The sequence below is a fragment of the Polyodon spathula genome, chromosome 4, assembly GCF_017654505.1.
Source record: "Polyodon spathula isolate WHYD16114869_AA chromosome 4, ASM1765450v1, whole genome shotgun sequence".
Classification (NCBI taxonomy): Eukaryota; Metazoa; Chordata; class Actinopteri; order Acipenseriformes; family Polyodontidae; genus Polyodon; species Polyodon spathula.
Window position 1 is genome coordinate 63288645 of NC_054537.1, and position 25306 is coordinate 63313950.

Below are 25306 nucleotides of genomic sequence, written 5' to 3' on the forward strand. Positions count from 1 at the left end.
GAAAGAAACACTAAAACACAAAACAAACTGAGTGCTATTGAGGGTTTTCATGTGACGTCACATTTTCTACTGCCGCCATATTGACGGTCAAAAAGCGCTGCATATCAGTGTATGTCAATAGTGGATTATTACGATTATTATTATTAGTTTTAACACGCTTAATTGTATAGCCGATTTTTTCATAAAAAATAATCACTTAAACGGGATCACACTTCAGCGGGTTGGTGATTCTCATCCTTTCAAAAAAAAATCCTTCATCGTAAACAGAATCCTGAAGACATTGCATTGTGTGATAATTTACTAATCGAGGCAGTACAATAATAATAATAATAACAACAATAATGTATTTAGATTTAATCCTTTTAATGTTTCATACCCATACATTTCTACAGCAAAAACGTAATGTATTTTAACTGTCGGATGCTAATAATAATAATAATAATAATAATAATAATAATAATAATAATAATAATAATAATAATAATTTAATCTGTGAATTCAAATTTGTATCAGCACATTCATGAATTAATAGCTATACGTTTCTATGTTTTTAATATTGTAGTTTTGAATTTTGTGACTGTAATTACTAAAGACTTGTTACTTGCAGCATGTACAATTTTAATATTGTGTTTTTGACATGTTTTCGTCGATAGCTGTCACACTATAGTTTGTTACAATAAGTGTTCCGTCCTGGGGGAAAAGACCTAGGATCACAGTCTGTTTATCATTGTAAGTCGCTGAGTTTTCATAGCTCAATATCTACATTGTGCAAATATTAATCTGTATTTCAATACTGATCTGGGAAGCTATGTAGGGAGAGAGGTCCTCAATTAAATAGATCCAGATATCGCTGAAGTCGAGGACAGGGATTTCATGGCTCTCTTTAAGTACTGTAAAAAGCACAGGCAGTGCACAATAGGGATCACAAACTCCTAGAATCTGGCACTTATCTCTATATATTTTAAATTCCTGACACTGGAGGTGAGACGTGTGTTCTCTGGCAAATATCTCACACTGTAGTGGAAGATACCGAATTTGCATTAGATGCCATCGCCGTTTTGACCGCCAGTATGGCGCTGGGGTCAAGTTGGTGAAAACCCTCAATTGGGCCCCAAACAGAAAATACACCAGAATGCCTGGTCACTGTAAGAGACACAAAACAGAGGATGCTCCTTATGTGTTTGTATTTATTGCAGTGTATTAAGTGCAAGAAGTCTCCCCTCTCGCTGTGACAGCACAGCTATTCTCCCTGGCCTGACAGAACTGTCTGGGAGAGTGAAAGAGGTTAGAGGGAAGGTGAAGGATAAGGAGAGAGGGATTTTTTTGGTAATGTTTAAGGTTTAGTAATGCTTAGTTCATAATATACATTGCTTTTTTATTACCTGCAATATAGTCATGTTAATAAAGCACGTTTGAATTGAATTGAATTGAATTGACTATCTTTGGTGCTACTGTTCCTTTAAATACAGGTTGAACCCCCCACAAGTCACGTGGGGGGAGATTGCTTGACTTCCTCCGGAACAAGGCGCAAAGTTTACCTTGGCTTGTGTTATTGTTTCCTGTTAATTAGCATTTCCGTGCAGGATTATTTAATATCACGACAGTACATTAAAAGGGTTTTCTACGATTTCAACATGTGTCGCTGAATGATGTCAATAAACTCGTAAATTGACACAATTACAGAATTTGGAAGAATACGCAGATGAAACTTTAAAAATGGGTAAGTACTTAGTAAGTTACCTCGTCTACGCTTGACATATTAAGACTTATTTACATATATATATATATATATATATATATATATATATATATATATATATATATATATATATATCTCAAAGCAAAATGTATTCGGATACTACAAAGTAATGCCAGTCATGTCAGTGATACTGCATACTGATATGTCGACTTACTTGTACGTGTTCGAAACCTAAAGAAGTATGCAGCTTATAAAAATAAATATAGGTTAAGCTGTAATGTAAAAACAAAGCACTGATCAATTGAGTTAGTCACTTTAGATAAACCGAATGATAATGTCTTGTATTGCACCTGTTAGTTAAACTGCGTGCTACTGTATGCGGTGTTAAAAACATGTAATGAAATGTGACTGTGTTCTAAGAAAACAGAACAGGATTAATTTAACCAACACCCGTGTGGTTATTACTATTAGAATGACTTTGTTGAGAATTTTAAACAAAGTGATCAGGTGACAGCTATCACTTTGGGCTTGATGACCATTTATTATTGTACAGTAATAAATAGTAGAAATTAATCAAGTCTACCACTCTCATCCCATCTGTAATCAGTCTCATTTGAGTGTAATTACATTTTTAATTAATGCAGAGAAATATTCAGGTAACCACTGAAGGATTTAGCGTGGGTCTGGCACATTTTCACAAGCTCCTTTATAATTTTAACGTCTTTTAGATTTGTTTAGGGTCTTCCTTCAAAATTGTGGATCATGACCTGTTCGTCCATCAGTCCGTCTGTCATACAATGCTGGGTGAACAAGTTTGTTTTGGATTTCTCTGAAGAAGCCCATTTACCTTGCTACTACTCTTTTAAATTCACTTCCTGTACTGCAAGATTTAGGACTGTAAAGCTTCACATTCCCAGTCTAGGACTTGGACCTTTTGCACAGGAAATTGATTTACATTTTATAGTGTGGATGCAAGCTATATGACAATATACTGGGTCAAAGTGAAAACAAAACAAACTATGGCACAATAAACAGTAATTATGTCATTGTGTTAATGAAAGGCATGGATTATTCTATTTAAGTGTAGAACCTCCCCTATCTTTGAAATTGTTGATCTGTTATGTCATCTGGGCTTGATGTGACTGAGGGATAGGTTACTTTACTAGATGGGAAGAAGTTTGGGAATCGTTAAAAAGGGCCAACGAGAACTGCAGGTTATATGAGTACTTAAGACATTTTGTTAGTGAGATGGCATGCTTATGCAAAGTAGAATCATGAAAAAGGGGACAATGAAAGCAATCCAGCAAAAACTGAGCAGGAGAAAAGGTAGATTTTATTTGATGCACAGTTTCATACCAGAAACTGAGACTAGTACATGGCCAATAAATGATCAAGAATATGTGAGGTGAAACATGCTTTTGTACATTGACAGCCCATGTAGTATGCTGCTATTCCAGGTGCAAGAAGTGGAATACTGATGCTGAAAGGTATAACTGTCAAAATCCTGCTTAGTTTTTGTCTTTACCGTTTCTGTTGTTTAGTATTTGAAATGTAAACACGCAAGAATAAAAATAAACATAAATAATCTACTTATTGGTGCCTGCAATGGACTGGCGTCCTTTCCAGGGTGTAGTCCTGCCTTGCGCCCTGTGTCTGCCGGGTTAGGCTCTGGCTCACTGCGACCCTCTATAGGGTTAAGCGGTTAATGATAATGAATGGATGGATGGATAATCTACTTATTTTTCTGCCTCAACAATTATATTGAAATCATAAAGCTTTGCCTGTTGTTGTTCCATGGACTTTAAGGAACTACTGCCTACATACTGCTTGTACAGCTATAGCCCAAGGTGATCCATCACCCTATAGAATGAACTCATTTTGTTTCATGAAGTTGAATGAGACCTACTGAATAATGTTATGTTAACATATTGAATTACATATACCACTTTATAGTTTTCCATATACTTAACAAAAACTGACAAATAGAAAAATGGGACATTTACAAATCTAACATGAAGTGCTATTATGGCTTCCGGCAGAATTTTGCGATATCATTTTGTAATTTCTTTGATTACACGATGTTCAATAAAAGATCTACATTATGTCCATCTAGTGTGTTTTTTACATTATCCAATCATAAAATTCTAGGTAATAAAAAACATTTGGCCATAGCTGTACAGTTCGTCTGTTTTATTTAAGAGACAGATGATCGGTTTTTCACAATACTTTGGCTGTTTCACATGGAACAGTTTAATCCATATACAGTAACAGAAATGCACAGCACTTTCTCAGGGACATGGAAGACATTTCCTTCAAGCCTCTATGAAAAATAACTGACTAGTTGTTTTTATTTGCCAAAAACTTTGTAAAATGAAAGACTGTAAAATATGTATGTGAAAGTTTGGGTTTCAGGTTTTATTTATTTATTTAAAGGGGGGCAGCTATGTATTTTGAAAAATTGTCAGTTATTGGTAACAATAAAAAAAAATACTATACTCTAAAATACCTAAATGTATGAGTAAATCTTCAGTCATGTAGACTACTCAACGGTGTTACAAGTAGTAGACCTACTCGTACGGTTTGTGATGTTTTGTTTATAGCTTTAAATGTTGTTCTTTTTAGGCAGTCAGACTGTGATCTACTCGCACCAATTTATGGTAGTGAACCACAAAACAAATCTCTTTTTGTTCAAGCTGGCTTGTGGTCTTGCTGTCCCAGTCTTCTGTTCTTGTAAATTAAACTGACGTTTCCATTTGCTGGATCTCTGAACTGTCACTAAACAAGTCTTAGATTAGTTTTATCAGCCTCAGGATTGTCGGTATTGACTTCACTCAAAATTGAGCGTGCAAAAAGGTTTTTTTTTTGTGTGTAATTCTTGGCACATGACACATACGGTTGATTAGATTAGACTTGATTTAATATTACATGAGTTTAAAAACAACAAATACTGTACATTTGCACAGTTTACCAGAACCCTCCTGAAACATTGATATATTGTTCTTATATAAAGCCAAGGTACATCTATATTAAAGCAAACTTAAAATTCCTATCCGTAGATTGGGTTTATTCAAGTCAATAAGTCTTCTTGATTAGGCTTGCAAGGGAATTTCCTCATTAATCCATACCTTGCTTGGTGATGTGTGACATAATTTCTCTATAAATAAGAATTCTGATTTTGTGCTTCACTTTTAATGTTTAGATGTACAGAATACTCCTGTCACTTCTGACACCTAGCGTACAAAGCAAACTGTATTTTCTGACCCTGTTGGCATTTCTTTGAACACAGCTACAATGGAGCCTCCATTCGTCGAAGATGACATCTGCATCCTGAAGCATGAAACGGCAGACAGCTTGTTGGAGCTATCAAAGGAGAGCCCTTTTTCCATGAGTTCAGGGGATGAGTCTGTTGCGTCCCACTTTGCGCTTGTCACTGCCTATGAAGACATAAAAAAACGACTGAGGGATGCAGAAAAAGAAAACTCACTCTTAAAGAGACGAGTCAAGCAACTGGAAGAAAAGGTAAAAAAAAAAAAAAAAATCTTTTCACCTTGACAGGGCAGCACAAGCAGAACGATGTGCTAATTTAAAAATTGATTGCTCTTCAGGCAGTGTGGTCCAGTGGTTAAAGTCCAGAGCTTGTACCAGAAAGTCACCGGTTCCACTCAGCCACTGATGGTTACAGGTTCAAATCCCACCTGTGCCACTTACTGACTCACTGTGTGACCCAGAGCAAGTCACTTAACCTCCTTATGCTCCATCCTGTGGATGAGATCTTAAACCAATGTCCTATTGTAAGTGACTCTGCATATAATGCACAGTTCACAGCCTACCTCTGTAAAGCGCTTTGTGACGGTGGTCCACTGTGAAAGGCTCCATATAAAAATAAAGAGATTATATTATACAACAATGGAAATTCTCTACATTTGTCTTTACATGGATGTGAATTTGTTTTAAGCATCCTGCCAGGCATCAAACAGACCTACCTACTCATTCCATTCAAATCGTACGACAATGTATGGTACAGCCAAATGATTTGAATAGAAAGAGGAAGTGTGCCCAGCAGTTAAGATTTTCCAGACAGTGTCACATGATGCAAGTACAGAGAAAAATATTGTACATTTTGAAGCTGCACAATTCAAACCACTCAGAATGATTGAAAATATCATAAATAGATCGGAGATACACAAAGTGTTTTTGATCAATTTTTTCTTGGCAACTCAAAATGACAATAAAAAATTTGACTGTGACACTAATTGACAACTTGAGTTCACAAGAAATCTTTGCTTGACGAACGATTTGCTAGAATAGACCACTGATCTGATTTCTGCAATTCAGTTGACAATTTTTCTATGTGCCTATGTGTGTTCAACCAATGATACTGCATTTTCTAATCACCTGATTTCACTCTCAATTTTGTTAAATAGGAACTATGGCTGTAGACAAATTGACGCATGAGAAAACTTTGCAATTGATTGTTTTTTTTATTTTCTTTTTCATGGTAGAAAATGTTTGTGAGTTGTTAGCTGTGTGGAATATAAAGACTGCAGTAAAAAAAAAAAAAAATGAATTTAAGGAATTAGCAAATATTTTCAGGAAATCAACAGTGACGGTAGAAGACTGAAGAACCTCTGAACCCAGTATTTTGCTGGGAGACAAATATCTGAAAAGCAAAAAAAAAAAAAAAAAAAAAAAACACTCCACTGTCACACAACACTTCCTGGCAGTGCTCATAAAATATTCTGTGAATTCCACTTGATTCTTGCTGTGCTCTTTATATATATTAAAAAAAAAAAAACTAAAAACTTTTTTGAGTTATATTTTGTAAAGAAAAGGAAAAGTTCTTAAATTAATAACGGACAGAGTGTTTGAGTGTTTATCAGGCATATACGTTTTGTTTTTTTTCTTTTTAAAACAATGTTCAACTGTGTTTTCTGTGCAAAACATATGTATAAAAGGAACATTTTAAATGTAATATTTGCTTATCACATTGCTTTTTGATTTCCTTCCTGGGTTGCATGCATACTGTCTTTCAGAAAGTCCAGTGGTTTTGGAAAATCTTCTGTTGAACTCCCCGTTTTTTCTTCTCCTGACAAAATACTGAGTTTGCAAGTTCTTCAGTTTGTCTTCACACTTGAGTTTTTCTACTTTGACATCTTTTCAAAATTATTCCAATTACTGTAGCAGCTGCTGAAACATGTTTTGCAAACAGGTGCCATCTTAAAATTGCTTAAAATAATTCAATTTTTCAATGTGCGTTTGGTACATTTAGGAACAGCATTTCAGCCATCAATTTTTTGACAATAAAAATTGCTTATGTATCTCCAGCCTAACATATAGCAAGCAATTAACTACATTATAGAAATGTTCTTGATGTAGTAAGGTCAAGTTCTAGTCGCATGTAAAGGTGTTCCTGGGATTCTGCTCATGGTGTACTACAGTAACTGAGGAGAGGGCTATTCTTTAGAGTTAACCTAGCCCTGTTTATACTGTATTATTGGTATCCTTTGAGATCTGTCCTAAAGTTTTCAGATCAACCAGCTTCTAGGAACTGGGCAATCGCAGATTCATTTGTTTTTATATTAGAAATACTAAAATCATTCCAATTGTTTCTTTTTAATAAAAACGTACTTTTACTTGCCTGTGTAAATTAAGAATCCACCGTAGCTATTGCTCAAGAACCTTAACCATTTATATAGATAGATAGATAGATAGATAGATAGAGAGATAGATAGATAGAGATATGCATGCAGTACTATTCTACTTCTAATGAAAGTACTAAGGGTTTAACCCAAGCAGTTAATAGTAATAATAAATACACTTACAGTTCTGTATCGGGTAATGTTAGGCTGTGACAATGACATTGAAGGCTTCTCGGTTTGTATCTTCAGCTGCAGCAGATTGTAGACCATTTTTAAAGATTGTTTCAGTAGGGTTTAAAATAGTGACACATACTTTTTTCCGTGTAGAATCAACACTGGTGTGTTCAGCCAGGAGAACTAACTGCAGAAGTACCCAAGTACGTCAATAAAGCCTTTAATGCTTTTCGTGGAATCTACATCGAGAAGAAAGATTTGCAAATGGAACTGGATAAAATGGTATGTACTGTACGACCTCAGTACATCGGCTTGCTTTCTTTTGAATTGTTTTGTTGCCCTCCTGCATGTTTAATTGAAGTGTACAGCCTCTAGTTGTTGGTAATCATCAGTACATTTAGAAGTGATGCAACTGTTTTTGTTCTCTTTAAAAGAAAAATGAGAAAAGTGAATCTGAGAAGCATCTGACTGAACAGCTGCAAGCTAAAGAACTAGAGCTTCTCCAACTAAAAACTGAAGTGGAAACCAATCAAGGTGCAGTACCGCATAACACCCCATGCCTTCAGTGTTGCGATCATGGCTTGAGAAAAACACTGTATGCATTACAGCCTACATAGCATCTGACCCCACTAATTTAGTTACAGTCTAATAATACTACCCATGTAACACTGAGAGGTAGCCTTTAACATCCTGAGCATAAAATATGTGTCAGTATCATCCTAAAGGTTTGTTCTGTTCAAGCCCATGTTTATATATTTGGCAGCAGATATGAGCTTTTTTTTATACTATGCACTGTGTTTAGGAAACACTTTGCCACCTTCCTTTCTAAGAAAGACTGCTAATACTATGGTGATGTATTTAGAGACAGATTTCTGGTTCTTACATTGTGTATCTGTTTTATTTTTTTAAATAAATGATGTATTGTGAATTGATTTCCAGTTATGAAAAAGCTGACCCCCACCAGTGATTATTGGGAGCTGTACAAAGTGAACAACGAGCTGAAGCTACACTCCTTGCAACAAGAGCTAGATATCCTCAAAAGTGAATACAACAAACTCAGAGAAAAATATAAGGCAAGATCATTTTTACATTAGAATTTGCTAACTTATATTGCCTTAAGATATGACAGATTTTCACTGAAGTCAGTACACTTATACTATGCTGTAACACCTACAGTTTTTTATTTATTTATTTATTTTTATTATGCAAATAATATAAAATGGAGGCAAAAGGCAGTATATTGTATCAGTTGTGACATGGTAGTTAAGTGGAAAGCAGTGTAAAAGATTCAGACAGGCTTTAATCATTTTAAACACTATTCTGCCACACAATTTAAAAAAAAAAAAAAAAACATTTGCTATTCTCCAGTAGATGATGCTCTAAACCTTTTTTTTTTGAGACTTCTGATTTCTGATTTAGAATAAAAATGGCTGCATAATTATTTGATTAATCATCGTTGTCACAAGATGGCTGTTGAAGATAGTTTGCCCAGCTGTCCACAGCAATAAAAAATATTTACAGATATTTAAAAAACTTATTTTTTTCTGAGAAAAGGCAACACAGAAATTAAAACCTGAAAATCTTTCATTAATGAAGGACAATATACAGTATGTAATACCTTACTATGAGTGATGTGATGCAGCAGTCAAAAAGGGTTTATTTTTAACTTCTTACATGAAATGGGGAACAAAGTATTAACGGAAGGGGGACCCTTTTTGACACAGCTATTTAAGAATTGTGGTACAGGGTGTTGTGATCTGCTGAAGTATACCTCTAACTCCACACCATTGTGATTTATTTATTTATCATCGTAATAGCCTAGTAAATTAGGCACTGATTAATTTGTGTCCTTAAAAGAGAATGTTCAAGTGAGGAGCACTGTGTGTGTGAGGCAGTGCATTTATTGTTTTTATAAATTGTAATAATAAACTAGTGATCCCATGTGTGTTTTTAATATAATAGAATTATAATGGAGAATATTGGTTTGGTTTATTAAAAACAGTTGCTACTAATGTGATTGCTGTAATATAATATTGTTAAAAGAGGATGGTGTTTGTATAGAGAGAGGAAATGACCTCCACTGATTTTATTCCGGGTCATTTCCAGTGTGGACGTAGGACCGTTTGAATTTGTCTGGTTTGCTGCCACACTGCCAGTAAGCATATGGGGCCAAGTATTTCTTTGTGGTTCGCTTGCGAATAGCTTCTGATGGATGAATATTTACCATGTTTCAAGCCCAGCTTTTTGGAGAATATGAACAGTGGTTACATCAGATCTTACTGAATGGTTTGTACGTCTATTTGATATTCCCGTCGCTTTCTCATCTGAATTAAGGTAATTTATACCCATTGACTCTAGTGAGTAGGTGATGCTGTCAGAAGCAGCGAGGATGTAATTAAAATGTCTTCAGGCTTTTTCAATATGTATTTTTGTAGTGAAAGTACAGGATAGAGTGGATTGTTAAAGTCCTAAACATCATTCTATGATTTCTTTGTTTCAATGTGGAAGTTTTTGTTTTGTTTTTTTTGTTGAATTTTAGTGTTGCATATCTTTTTTTGGGGGGGTGGGGGTGGGAAGAGGAGTGCACGGAGTCTCAATTTTCTTCTATTTCCCCCATCTATGCTTTGTTTCTGTTTTACCATGTAGTATTTCATTATTAATATTTTGTGATGAGGCTCCAGTCGTGATGCTATTGTCACATTTCTTAGTGAGTGGAATGTGTGATTGACCAATCAGAGTGTAGAATCTCTGCCTACCGCTCTATAATGATCGGTTACTAATTAGATGAAAAGGAAATATAAAGAAATAGTGTGCAGAATAGATTTCAGGGTAACCATGTCTTATTTGTTTGTACTAGGAACACCAGCAGGTGCTTTCAAAGGGACTTGTATGATGATGTGTGCTTGTGTTGCTGGAATGGCTGCTCAGCTTTTTTTTTTTTTTTTTTTTTTTTTTTTTTTTTTTTTTTTTTTTTGTTTTTTTTATTAAAATTAGGTCAGATAAATATATTATTTTTTAAGGCAACAACAGATACAAACCAAAAATGTAAAACAATGGCAGGCTTTCTATGGAAAAATAAAAATAAGCCACGCCTTTTTCTCACGCTATTTTGGCCACCAAAAAATATAATTAAAAAAAGCAAGGGAAACAAAACAAAAACCCAGACATAACATTACATAAATAAAAAATAAATAAATAAATAAATAGATAGCAATTTAAAAAAGTGTACTATCCATGTATTATTTACTAAACATTTTTTAATTGCATATACATTTATTTTAAACCTGTTATACATATAACATATACAGAACCATAGCTTCAGCAATGCTGATCCTTATAGTCTACGAATAGAGCTAAAATCCAGCACTTAGGTTACTGATATAAAAATTATCCAGTAAAAATGTTTAGTAGAGTACATTTTCAAAATACTGGTAGTAAATCTACAATAGGCTACCCTACTCGTCCTGTTCAGTTGGTAGCAGCATGTGTAAATGACACATGCCAGAGGTCCATTGATTTAATAGAGTGTGTCTTCTCTTACAGGATTGGATATACTGTAAGGTTTTACTGTATTGACTACTGTATTAAATAACATATGTTTTGTGTTACAGGACCAAGTTAATAACAAACCTGTATCTACACAAGGATCAAGATATCATAGCGGGTATGTTTTAATTATTATTTTTTTGGGTCACCTTTTCATACTGGATGTCTTCCAGTGAGAATTATAAATCTTATTAGGGTATTTTGACACCTAGTTTGTTTGACCCTTTGATGCGGATTGAATGTGGTTCTGTTTTTTTGGAGTGATATGTGAAACCTCTGAGAACCACGTCATCCCACCAGGATTCGCATCAAACCATGTGAACCAAGATCACTTGAAATGGTCGTCTCGGTTTGCATGGAAGGTAACTCAGTATGTTTGCTACTTTGTTCCTGTGGCAGGCTGGTGAGTGGATAGAGGCCCAGAGACAGACTGCAGTTCAAAAAATCCTAATTTTATTATAAATAAACACAAAAATGAAGTGCACAAGGGCAAAATAAAAATCTTTAAACATAAAAAGAAAGACAACAAAACAAAACTTACAAAATTAAGGTTTCCAGGCTGGGCAATGCCTTCACTGGATTCACAAATCACAAAAACCACAAACACCAACCTGCTTCCTCAGCTCCCTCCTCTCAAATGAGAAGCAGAGGCCTCCTTTTATGTCAGGTGGCTGGGTGCTGATTGATCGTTAATTAACCTAATCAACTAATCAACCCCAGCCACCTGAACATAATAAACCCAGGCAGGTAGGGGAAATTAACCCCATCCCTGCCAATTTAAAAAGGGCAGAGCTTTGCTCTGCCACAGTTCCATTTCAACTTTTTGTAATGTGAAACAAAAAACAAAACCTACTCTAGCTCACTTGGAAATGAACCGCTCCAAACAGCGAAGCTGATCGTGGAAGTGACGTACTTCATCAAGCACCAAAGAAAGTGTTCTCCCTTGTCGTACATACATACCACGGGGCTTGTCAAAAAAACACACATACACACTATGCAAGAACACCATAATGTCACATGTACACAACAGCACATCACAAAGAAAATACTACGGGGCTGATTTACTAACTGGCGCAACCCGGGCCTATTCAGTGAATTCACTCTGTAATGTTTGAGATTTAATTACTATTGCAGCAAGCGTGTTCTTTTAAGCATGATAGCAAAACCGTTTAATTATATCCACATTGTTACGCTTATAACATTATTACCACACACAATAATAATAATAATAATAATAGTGATATCATCAATAACAACTAATTGCATTTTAATACTTGCAGAAAAGTATTAAGTATGCCTGAATCTACAGCTCTGCTTTATAAATAAATAAATAAATAAATCCTGAAAAAAGCATGTGAATAAAACATTCATGGGGGGGTTATTGATAATGCTAATAAGAGGTAAGACATTGGTTTTAAAGCATGCATATATGCATTAATTTACCATTATTTATAGCAAATGGTAATGTCAGTTATTTAAAAAAAACAAAAAACTTGTACGGAAATGTCTTTGTGATCTTGCCTCTCTGTGTGAACATGTCTTGAATATGTGATGATTATTGTCAGTCTCATTGCAATATTAAATCAGTCAAACACACTTTCTTTGGCTGCTTACAAAGAGAAAGTCAGTTGACTGTATAGTACATGGGTGAAGTGTGTATATTAGAAACTGTTGATGTCTCTGTCCCAGCTATGTGGATGTGAGAAGTATGCTGCAGGCTTTCCTGCTGCCCACAAGGGGGAGTGCACGTACAGTACTTGAAATACTCTCAGATGGCATTTTCTGTTTCATTTTTTATATATATATATATATATATATATATATATATATACAGACCACTGCAAAATTAAAAAATATGCAGTTTTGTCAGACCTCAAATAATGCAAAGAAAATAAGTTCATATTCATTTTTAAACAACACAATACTAATTGTCCTGCTGGAAAAACCAATCCTCAGAGTTGGGGAACATTGTCAGAGCAGAAGGAAGCAAGTTTTCTTCCAGGACATCCTTGTACTTGGCTTGATTCATGCGTCCTTCACAAAGACAAATCTGCCCGATTCCAGCCTTGCTGAAGCACCCCCAGATGAGTCAAATTTTCAGCTTTGCCCAACACCTGGTCATCTAATGGTTAGACGGAGACCTGGAGAGGCCTACAAGCCACAGTGTCTCGCACCCACTGTGAAATGTGGTGGAGGATCGGTGATGATCTGGGGGTGCTTCAGCAAGGCTGGAATCGGGCAGCTTTGGCATGAATCAAGCCAAGTACAAGGTTGTCCTGGAAGAAAACTTGCTTCCTTCTGCTCTGACAATGTTCCCCAACTCTGAGGATTGGTTTTTCCAGCAGGACAATGCTCCATGCCACACAGCCAGGTCAATTAAGGTGTGGATGGAGGACCACCAGATCAAGACCCTGTCATGGCCAGCCCAATCTCCAGACCTGAACCCCATTGAAAACCTCTGGAATGTGATCAAGAGGAAGATGGATGGTCACAAGCCATCAAACAAAGCCGAGCTGCTTTGCCAGGAGTGGCATAAAGTCACCCAACATCAATGTGAAAGACTGGTGGAGAGCATGCCAAGACGCATGAAAGCTGTGCTTGAAAATCAGGGTTATTCCACCAAATATTGATTTCTGAACTCTTCCTAAGTTAAAACATTAGTATTGTGTTGTTTAAAAATGAATAGGAACTTATTTTCTTTGCATTATTTGAGGTCTGACAACACTGCATCTTTTTTGTTATTTTGACCAGTTGTCATTTTCTGCAAATAAATGCTCTAAAGGACAATATTTTTATTTGGAATTTGGGAGAAATGTTGTCACTAGTTTATAGAATAAAACAGAAATGTTCATTTTACCCAAACACATACCTATAAATAGTAAAACCAGAGAAACTGATAATTTTGCAGTGGTCTCTTAATTTTTTCCAGAGCTGTGTATGTGTATATGTATATAAGAACATAAGAACATAAGAACATAAGAAAGTTTACAAACGAGAGGAGGCCATTCGGCCCATCTTGCTCGTTTGGTTGTTAGTAGCTTATTGATCCCAAAATCTCATCAAGCAGCTTCTTGAAGGATCCCAGGGTGTCAGCTTCAACAACATTACTGGGGAGTTGATTCCAGACCCTCACAATTCTCTGTGTAAAAAAGTGTCTCCTATTTTCTGTTCTGAATGCCCCTTTTTCTAAACTCCATTTGTGACCCCTGGTCCTTGTTTCTTTTTTCAGGCTGAAAAAGTCCCTTGGGTCGACACTGTCAATACCTTTTAGAATTTTGAATGCTTGAATTAGGTCGCCACGTAGTCTTCTTTGTTCAAGACTGAACAGATTCAATTTTTTTAGCCTGTCTGCATATGACATGCCTTTTAAGCCCGGAATAATTCTGGTCGCTCTTCTTTGCACTCTTTCTAGAGCAGCAATATCTTTTTTATAGCGAGGTGACCAGAACTGAACACAATATTCAAGATGAGGTCTTACTAGTGCATTGTACAGTTTTAACATTACTTCCCTTGATTTAAATTCAACACTTTTCACAATGTATCCGAGCATCTTGTTAGCCTTTTTTATAGCTTCCCCACATTGTCTAGATGAAGACATTTCTGAGTCAACAAAAACTCCTAGGTCTTTTTCATAGATTCCTTCTCCAATTTCAATATCTCCCATATGATATTTATAATGTACATTTTTATTTCCTGCGTGCAGTACCTTACACTTTTCTCTATTAAATGTCATTTGCCATGTGTCTGCCCAGTTCTGAATCTTGTCTAGATCATTTTGAATGACCTTTGCTGCTGCAACAGTGTTTGCCACTCCTCCTACTTTTGTGTCGTCTGCAAATTTAACAAGTTTGCTTACTATACCAGAATCTAAATCATTAATGTAGATTAGGAATAGCAGAGGACCTAATACTGATCCCTGTGGTACACCGCTGGTTACCACACTCCATTCTGAGGTTTTTCCTCTAATCAGTACTTTCTGTTTTCTACATGTTAACCACTCCCTAATCCATGTACATGTGTTTCCTTGAATCCCAACTGCGTTCAGTTTGAGAATTAATCTTTTGTGCGGGACTTTGTCAAAAGCTTTCTGGAAATCTAAATAAACCATGTCATATGCTTTGCAATTATCCATTATGGATGTTGCATCCTCAAAAAAATCAAGCAAGTTAGTTAGGCACGATCTCCCTTTCCTAAAACCATGTTGACTGTCTCCCAGTACCCTGTTACCATATAGGTAATTTTCCATTTTGGATCTTATTATAGTTTCCATAAGTTTGCATATAATAGAAGTCAGGCTTACTGGTCTGTAGTTACCTGGTTCAGTTTTGTTTCCCTTTTTGTGGATCGGTATTACGTTTGCAATTTTCCAGTCTGTCGGTACCACCCCTGTGTCAAGAGACTGCTGCATGATCTTGGTTAGCGGTTTGTAAATGACTTCTTTCATTTCTTTGAGTACTACTGGGAGGATCTCATCCGGCCCAGGGGATTTGTTTATTTTAAGAGCTCCTAGTCCCTTTAACACTTCTGCCTCAGTTATGCTAAAGTTATTTAAAACTGGATAGGAACTGGATGACATGTGGGGCATGTTGTCAGTATCTTCCTTTGTAAAAACTTGTGAAAAGTAATCATTTAACATATTTGCTATTTTTTTTTTCTTCCTCTACGATTTTGCCATTTGTATCTCTTAAACATTTAATCTCCTCTTTGAATGTTCTCTTGCTGTTGTAATATTGGAAAAACATTTTGGAATTGGTTTTAGCTCCCTTAGCAATGTTCATTTCTATTTCTCTCTTGGCCTTTCTAACTTCCTTTTTGACTTGCGTTTGCAGTTCTGTGTACTCTTTCTGCGTACTTTCTTTTTGGTCCTTTTTTAATGCTCTGTAAAGTGCCTTTTTTCGCTGAATATTTTTTTTAATTGATCTATTAAACCATTTTGGCAATTTAGTTTTACATTTAGATTTGTCTACTTTAGGGATATAATTGTTTTGTGCCTCTAGTACTACATTTTTGAAGAACAACCATCCTTCTTCTGTGGGTGTTTTCTCTATTTTACTCCAATCTACTTCTGTTAGTCTCTGTTTCATACCTTCATAGTTTGCTTTTCTAAAATTGTAAACCTTAGCTTTAGTCATTTCTTTTGGGGATTTAAAAAACACTTCAAATGAGACCATGTTGTGGTCTGAGTTTGCCAGTGGTTCTCTGACCTCTGTTTTAGTTATTCTATCTTCGTTATTTGAAAAGACTAAATCAAGGCATGCCTCCCCTCTAGTGGGTGCCTTCACAAATTGTGTTAGGAAGCAGTCATTTGTCATTTCCACCATTTCTATTTCATCCTTCGCGCTACCCACCGGGTTTTCCCATTTTATTTGGGGGAAGTTGAAATCCCCCATTAGTATGGCTTCTCCTTTGCTACACACATTTCTAATGTCATTGTATAACAGATTATTGTGCTCACCGTCTGAATCTGGCGGTCTATAGCATGCTCCTATTATTATGCCCTTTGAATTTTTGTCTGTTATTCTGACCCATATTGATTCGGTTTTATTTTCTTTGTCCAGGTTTAACACCTGGGCTTCAAGACTGTTTCTTATGTATAGCGCTACCCCTCCACCTCTTCTGTCCTGCCTGTCTTTCCTATACAGTGTATACCCACAAATATTATATTCGTCCCCATCACTCTCAGATAACCACGTTTCTGTAACACCTATCACATCATAGTTACCTGTTAGTGCAGTAGCTTCAAGTTCTAGAATTTTGTTTCTGATACTTCTAGCATTTAGATAAATACATTTAATGGTTGTCTTACCTGAGTTGTTGTTCTTGTTTTGATGCGGTCTCCCTTCTGTTTTTTTGTTGATTTCTCCCCCCTTCCTTTCTAGTTTAAATGCTTCTGAACCTGCTCGAGGATCTTTTCTCCGAGTAGACTAGTTCCCTTGTTATTTAAATGCAGTCCATCCCGTCTATACAGATAGTCCTTGTTGTAGAATGTGGTCCAATGATCAAGATAGGTGAAGCCTTCCCGTGTGCACCACGTCTTCAGCCATTCGTTTTGATTAATTATTTCCAGCTGTCCATATGGTCCTTTGCAAGGTGCGGGTAGTATACCAGAAAATACCACAGTTTTGGTTTTCTCTTTTAATTTCCTTCCTAGCTCTCTGAATTTGTTTTGCAGGGATTTTGGTCTGTCTCTTCCAATGTTGTTTGTACCGATGTGGACGACTACTACCGGGTCGTCTCCTGTTCGTCCACGTTTTCAGTGATGTGCTTGACCGAGGCTCCCGGAAGGCAGCACACTGTTGTAGTAAGGGGGTCCAAACTGCGAATTGAACTTGCTGTGTTTCTCAATATGGAGTCCCCAACAATCATGACCTCCCTTCTTTTTGCTGTCTGGTCACCACTGTCAATAGGGTCCTGGATGTTGTTCCTTTCATTCTCTTGTTGTTGGTTCTGCTCATCAAAATTCTGAAGTGACTCAAATCTGTTGGTTGTTTTGATTTCTGGTGGTTGTGTTTGACGAAGTTTCTTTTTTTCCCTGCTTCTGCCTACCTGAACCCAGCTGTTCTGACCTTCTATCTCCCTGGTGGCTTTCAGTCTGTTAGGGGTGATGCAGACTTCCATGAATTGTGGGTGTGCCAGTTCCTCAAGATCCTGTTGCTGTCTCACTTCTTCCAGCTCCATTTCTAGCATACTTACTAGTTTATGCAAATCCTGGATCGCGCGGCACTTTACGCACACTTGGTTTAGCTCCGCTGGGTTTTCTCGGATTTCCCACATCAAGCAGGTGTCCCAGATTACTGGCTTGAAGACCATGTTGAGGTTTTTTTTTTTTTGAAGTTTAGTTTCTTCTGCAGCTGTCAACCTGCTTTCAAACTGCTTCGAAACTGCTCTGTACTTTTCCACGCCTGTACTTCTCCCACTCGCTGTCGCTTCCACTCGCTGTCGCTGGGAAGACTGCGTTGTTCTGCTGTGCTGTTGGCTCCTCCCCTCGCCCGTGTCTCAAAACGGCGCTGAATTTGAATCAGCTGCTCCGAGTTTCACCTTGTTTGTTATCAGAAAAACACACACGGCTGTTTGACTTTGAGCTGCTGCTGTGTTTCCCCAATGTCCTCTGTTTTCTGATTTAAAGCAATTCAAGATGCAATTTCTCCTTTCTGCTTCTAAACTGCTCTGTACTTTTCCACGCCTGTTCTTCTCCCACTCGCTGTCGCTTCCACTCGCTGTCGCTGGGAAGACTGCCTCGTTTAACTGCGTTGTTCTGCTGTGCTGTTGGCTCCTCCCCTCGCCCGTGTCTCAAAACGGCGCTGAATTTGAATCAGCTGCTCCGAGTTTCAGCTTGTTTGTTATCAGAAAAACACACACGGCTGTTTGACTTTGAGCTGCTGCTGTGTTTCCCCAATGTCCTCTGTTTTCTGATTAAAGCAATTCAAGATGCAATTTCTCCTTTCTGCTTCGAAACTGCTCTGTACTTTTCCACGCCTGTACTTCTCCCACTCGCTGTCGCTTCCACTCGCTGTCGCTGGGAAGACTGCTCGTATGTATATATATATATATATATATATATATATATATATATATATATATATATATATATATATATATAATATATATATATATATATATATAGATATAATATATATATATATATATATATATTATATATATATATATATATATATATATATATATATATATATATATATATATAGATATATATATATATTATATATATATATAGAAATATATATATATATATATATATATATATATATATATATATATATATATAGATATATATATAGATATATACATACATACATACATAAATACACACAGTTATAATGCCAACCCAAAAAACAATTGTTGTTTCATCGTCACTTCTTCTCTGCTACAGAATAGAAATTGCAGATAAATAGCTGAACCCATTCTTGTGAGCTGCTTAACAGGCCCTTGGGTGTGGGACCACTAAGGGATAACAAGAGTGGATTTATGTACCTTTCCATTCCCTCACGGTTGTCTTTTTTTAAGTTTTTTGTTTATAGGTTCAACACGTTTTGCCTTCAGCAGTAAAGTTGTCCGTGTGGGCAATGACAACCTACAATTCTACTTGTTAGATAATGTTGCCTAATAATGTGTGAAAGAAGCTGTTGACTGGCAGGTGCACTGCTTCAACCATTACTTCTAGAATAGAAAGTCAGTATACAGCTATGGCCAAAAGGTTTGCATAACCATATAGAAGTAAATTATTTTTTAGTTGTTGTGTCTTTTTAGCATTTCCATTGTTTTGCATTTGAAATGTAAACATTCAAGCCAGAGAGCAACATAAATAATCTACTTATTTTTCTGCATGCACAAATGAATTGAAATCATAAAGCTTTGCCTGGTGTTCCAAGGACTTAAAGGAACTACTACTTACATACTGCTTGTACAGCTATAGCCCAAGGTGATCCATCACCCTATAGAATGAACTCATTTTGCTTCATGAAGTTGAATGAGACCTGCTGAAAAATGTTGCGTTACATGTTAAGTTACATTCTGCTTTGTTGTTTTCCATTTACTGAAAACCTGACAAATTGAAAAATCTGACATTTTACAATCTAACATGAAAACTGTATTATGGTTTCCGTAGTTCCATAGTTTCTTTAATTACATGACGTTAAATAAAATATCTGAATTATGTTTGTCTTGAGTCTGAAATTATAGGTGATGCAAAACTTTTGCCCATAGCTGTACATCAACCATTTGGTATTCCTCTATATTCTCCTTTTACCATGTTGCAGGAATCATTAATGCTTCTTTTCTTATCGTCTGACACTATCCTGCAGTTCAGTTTCAACTGCATTATTCGTGCCATTAAAAAAAAGGAAAGCCATACAATTTTAAAGCGTTTTCTGTGCCAATTAGGCTGTTCAGTTTCCCATACAGTGTCTCCCAAAACGTTCACAAATTAATAACATAACAAGTTATACATTCAGCAGACACAACCACCATAGTGAAAGAGGATCGAATCTCTGACTCAGGGTCTTTAGAGCAAGGCATTGTCTGCTATTTCAGAACAGTTGGTTATGTTCTAGAACAGATAACGTGTAGATGTAGATTTGTCATGTTCAAACATAAAAAAAAAAAAAATGACATCAAATAGTAGCAGTGTACAGTCTTAAGATTAAAGAGTACAGTAGGTAGCTTCAAGTCATTATCAAAGCACCTTAGCACACACACATACGTAACCAAAAACAAGTTATTGCAATAACAGCCACTCAGATTGCTTGCAAATGTCACTACAAGGTAAGGGAACGATTTAAAAAAAAAAAAAAAAAAAAAAAACCCGACAACGCAATAGTCGGAAGCTTAATTTCTTTAGACTATCACGGAGAAGCTGGTATCTTTGCTGATTATTAATTAATAAATAAATAAATAAAATAATCGGAACAGTAGCTACAGTGTATTCCATCAGAATTTTTTTATTTTAATTTTAATTTAGGTGTTTCTGCGGTTGGGTTATCATGACCTTTGTGGTACTGATCGAATTATTTATTTTTAATTTCAGGGACGCTTCTCTACTACAGGCTTACAGAGACCTCAAAAGAGAGATGTCTAATTTATATGCAGTGACGAAGTTGCAAGCCGAGGTGGTGAAAAACCTGAGAGACAACTCAAAAAGTGCAGCCTGCAGAGGTAAGTCAGTAGCTGGTGGGTATGAGTGTGTGCTTTAATCATCCTGTCTGCATTTATAAAAGCATCAATTATCACCTTTCGTCAAAATGTGATAGATAGAATCTCAAACCCACTGCACATTGTATTTCCAGCCTACTCACTTTTTTGTTTTTCAACTTGGGCTCCTACTTTCTATGCTGGTCAATTTAACGCCTCAAGGTGTTATTGCTAGGCTGCCTTCTCTTTTACTCTTACCCATTGTGGCTTGATCACATGGCTGTTGCAGAAAGCCAGTGTTAACTGTGTTAGTTGTATTTCATATTTACTGTAACCAGTTCACACACTTGTACATTTTTATTTGTTATGCTCAAGTGCAGACAGACAGTGGTTTTGATATACTGTATTTCTACATTTTTTATCTATTTGTATGATCTTCTGACATATTAAAAAAAAAAAAAAGTTTTAAATACCATATAACGAGAAATTTTGGCTGGTATTAAAGTTGGCCGATTTGCTACCTTGGTGGATTTTGACGTTTTTTGAATTGCAATTTTTCACTTAACATTCACAAAGAAAAATGCCACAGTTTTGTATTTCTGCTTTTAATTTAAAAAACATTGAAATACATGTTTACATAATGAAATATGTCTTCTAAAACAGTATCTCATTTACAGTAACTCGTTATAGCATCTACAGTGGCCTTAAAAATGAGTTACAGCATTATCGTTCTATAGTCCTTAAATACTAGTAATTGGAAAGGATTAGTAGCTTCAGTACACTTTAACGATAGGCATTTGCTAACTCTTTTTCAAAACTTAGCTCTGGTTCACCAACATAACAGTGAAATGATCACAATATAATTTAGTAATTGAAGGACAGTATTGCCATGTGTGAAAACCTTAACAATAAAGCCGAAACAAAAATGCTTTAAATTTAAAACTAGCAAGCACTGGCAAAATCAACTCATTTTTATACGGTGTAGAACTAAATTATTTAGGGACGTTACAATACCTACATGGTGGGTGTCTTAATAGCAGTATCTACAACGAATCGACAATAACAATCCAAAGCAAATTTTCTTGTGTTACAGACTTTCTAACAAGTCTGGAATAAACTATTTAGGCTGTTACAGTACTTGATTAACCTCCTGTAAAAAAAAAAAAAAAAAAAACAAAAAAAAAAAAAAAACACAAAACTGCTTAACATAGAAAAGAACAGTTGTGCAGGTACCACAGTAGCAGGCACAGTTTACACTTCGATATCCGACACTTCTTTAACCTGTGCTGTGTACCAGTCTGTCAGTGGCCGGGATAACTAACTCAGATTGGTGGAAAAAGTATTGGCTATCCAATCAAAACCGCCAATAAAAGCAAAATAAATTCCCCACCAAAATTTCCCGTTATACAGTACTTAAATTACATTTTGAGTATGATGTTTGCAGTGTAGTTAGTGCTTTGTTTTACTTGATAAATGAGATGAGAATGACCAATACTTAGAATTCCTTTTTTTTTTTTTTTAACACACAATTCCATACTAGTTCGTAGCACTCTGTTCTCGCAACGCATACTTTGTTAAAATTACCCAGAGGTAGTCCAGGCTTACAAACAGTAATTTCAATAGAATAAATAGTTTTTTTCTTTTTTTTTTTTTTTTTTTTCAGAGCATAGACCTGGTAAATTGGCTTAAAGTAAAGGTGAAAAATATAATCAATAATTGGGTGTTGTACTTATATCGCTACCCTGTGTACCAATGATTGTTTATGAAATCAAAATCCAGCTTGTTTGACACAAAGTAAATAATATAAAACTTTTTAACCATTTTCATTTTCAGTTTACATATATAAATGATCATCCATATGTATAACTACACTCAACAGTGCCACATTTAATAATACTTAAGTAAACTTTTATAAATATTATAGTGTGAGTCACGTTGCATCTTTACTAGCCAATCTTAAGCTTGTTGGGGAACATTGTTAATAAGGTTTAATACCTGTCTATTTCCATTTGGATGGTTATTTTAGATAGTTTACCACTTTGGATAAAGCAAACACTACAAACTGGCCTTTGATTTAATAAACTGTTATATATCTTCAATCTGGTTGACTGCAGTTTTCTATTTGCAGGGTATATGCCTCCCAAATGAGGGTTAATGTGGGGAAAGGAGGGGAAATGGGAGGTTTGAGCTTGTGAGGCAACCTGCCTTTGCTTGGTTTTGGTATTGCTTCTTCTGAAAATACACTCACAAATGTTCATTTGTAAAAGTCATTTTTTGTATCCTACGACAAATATGAATTTGCAGTGCTGGCAGGTGGTAATAATTCCTTTTACTTCACTAACTTGTGTCATTTTGCAAGCACTTGCCTTCAGAATGTTAACAGAAGTGAAACAAACTATCAAGATGTAACCTCAGCATACAAAAACAGCAACTCTGTTGGTCCTAGATATATTCTGTCTTATCACAGGGGTTATAGTATATTATTACCATCAAAAGTAATATCTCTGTTAATTAATCATTTTTAAATTACACCTTTCTTTACTTTCAGATTCATCTGCTGTTCCAATACAGTGCATAGAAGACCTAGAACTTAACAGCAGAATGGTTCAAATGACTGCCCCCAGGCCAACACACAAAAGCCCCTGTGGTTCCTTTAATGGCTTCATGTTCAGACATGCCACAGCACCTCCTATTCCGACCGAGGCCACGGGCTTATCTGATGATCCTTCCAAACACTGTTGGACAGCTGAGAGGCCGAGTCCTGTTGGCAGCGCTGCCTTGCAAGAACACCCCTCTTACGGACGCACTTCTTTAGATGAAAACTCCTGGTCGTTTCCCAGCCCTCCAAAGCCTAGCGATGCATTGTTTTGGGAAAATGCAAACACCCTTTCTTCCTCCAATAATCCAGTTACCTCCCTGAAGAACCAGGATCGAGGGTGGCTTGGACCTTATTAATTTTTAATTGCTTTATCCACTGTCTCAACCTTGTGCAGCAGAACTTTTCTACAAATCTACAAATATTACAGAGCTTCCTTAAATGTAACAGCTTCAGCTATTTTGGTTATATGATGTAAATAAGGTAATGCATTATATTTTAGAATTGGATTGGATTCCATGCATTAATGCTGTTAGCACGTTAACACTTGGTTATTAACTAAAGAATTGATGACACTGTGGGTTCCTGTCACAGATGGCTTTGTGTGGCGTGTGAGTGGTGATGTCAGGTTCAGGAAGCAGTAGTCAAAAACAGTATGGGCTGAAACTGAAGCACTATGGCTGCGCTCAGTGTTTTATTAAAATAATAAACAGTTTAAACCAACATAAACACTTCTAAAAAACAAAAAAGCATATTGGCCAAAAAAATAAACAATAACACAGACAAGTATAGGTATATAGCAATTATTTCTCTCTTTCTTCAAACTCGCATCTCTCTCTTGTCTCTCCTCTGACACCCTCCATCTTCTGAGCTGAGAGTGGGTCCTTTTCTATTCATGGCTGGAGCCTTAATTACCTATTAATAAATTACCTTATTAAGGCTCCAGTCACATTCCCACGAGAGTTCTAGGGAAGGGGTTTTAACCCCATCCCCACCAACTACACATTATAAGACCGGCTTTTTCGCCAGTTTCAAACAGAAAATAAAAAAAGACGGACGGTGCTCGACCGCCTGTACATAAACACAATAATGATGATTAGGACGGACAATTTCGTCCGCCTGCATACAAATACAATAATAATAATACAATTGAAAACAACAATTATACATAAATAGATTGATATACACAGGGGGTGGGCACTTTGCCACAGTTCCTAATAAAGTCGCTTCCCCGTACACCTTGGAAATCTTAGATTCAAACATAAAATTTGTTGACGTTTATGATTGTGAAATGGTGTTCCATATAAAAACCCACTACCCATCTGGAGCAGATAGGCATTTTCAGCTGTTACCAAGTGCATATAGTACCGTGAAAGAGAATGTGAGTGTGAGTTGAAGTGGACATTAATGGATTTTGCAGTGTTATGAAGTAATACTAGAATGGTGTAACAAACACATAAAAAGTTGTTTCTTGGGTGAAAATGTCAACCAAACAAATTACTCAAGTAATTGTCAAATGTGTATTGTAAAATTGTGTTAATGTGGTGAAATATAGAGTGCATTTTCATTGAAATTGTGCAATACAGAATAAGTAGGCTATTTCAGATTATACAACAACCAGACACTGCTCTCTTGTTTTTTTTTTTTTTTTAGTCATTCTGCTGTTACTGAATAACAGGTAAATAAAGCACTGATTAAGCCAGTAATAACTGACACCTGATCTGAAACCACTGCTTACTGATTGAACCCTGCGCACGGAAGCTCCTTCCCTAGTCTAAATATATTAACACCTTCATTGAACTACAAAGATAATTTAAGACCAACAAAGGTTAAAAAAAGTTTTAGTACAATAAATCATTCATTGTTGTGTGCTCCTCGGTAATAATGGAACTCTTGTTCAAATATGTTATTGACTGGCATTCAGTTATGAACTGTTAACACACCACAGCAGCCATGACTCCTTAAATAGTTGCTGATGGCCCATACAGCATAATGAAATGGGAG

At 36.1% G+C, this 25306-nt stretch overlaps 1 protein-coding gene across 1 annotated transcript; it reads left to right on the forward strand.

Moving 5' to 3' along the window:
- Positions 1 to 1529: 1529 nt before the first annotated feature.
- LOC121314719 (5-azacytidine-induced protein 2-like) lies at positions 1530 to 24273 on the forward strand. The gene is made up of 8 exons (XM_041248296.1): positions 1530 to 1720; positions 4986 to 5218; positions 7666 to 7794; positions 7947 to 8046; positions 8452 to 8585; positions 11124 to 11176; positions 20603 to 20730; positions 23255 to 24273. The coding sequence occupies exons 1-8, from the start codon at positions 1717 to 1719 to the stop codon at positions 23659 to 23661; spliced, it is 1188 nt and encodes a 395-aa protein (XP_041104230.1). The 5' UTR covers positions 1530 to 1716; the 3' UTR covers positions 23662 to 24273.
- Positions 24274 to 25306: the final 1033 nt, after the last annotated feature.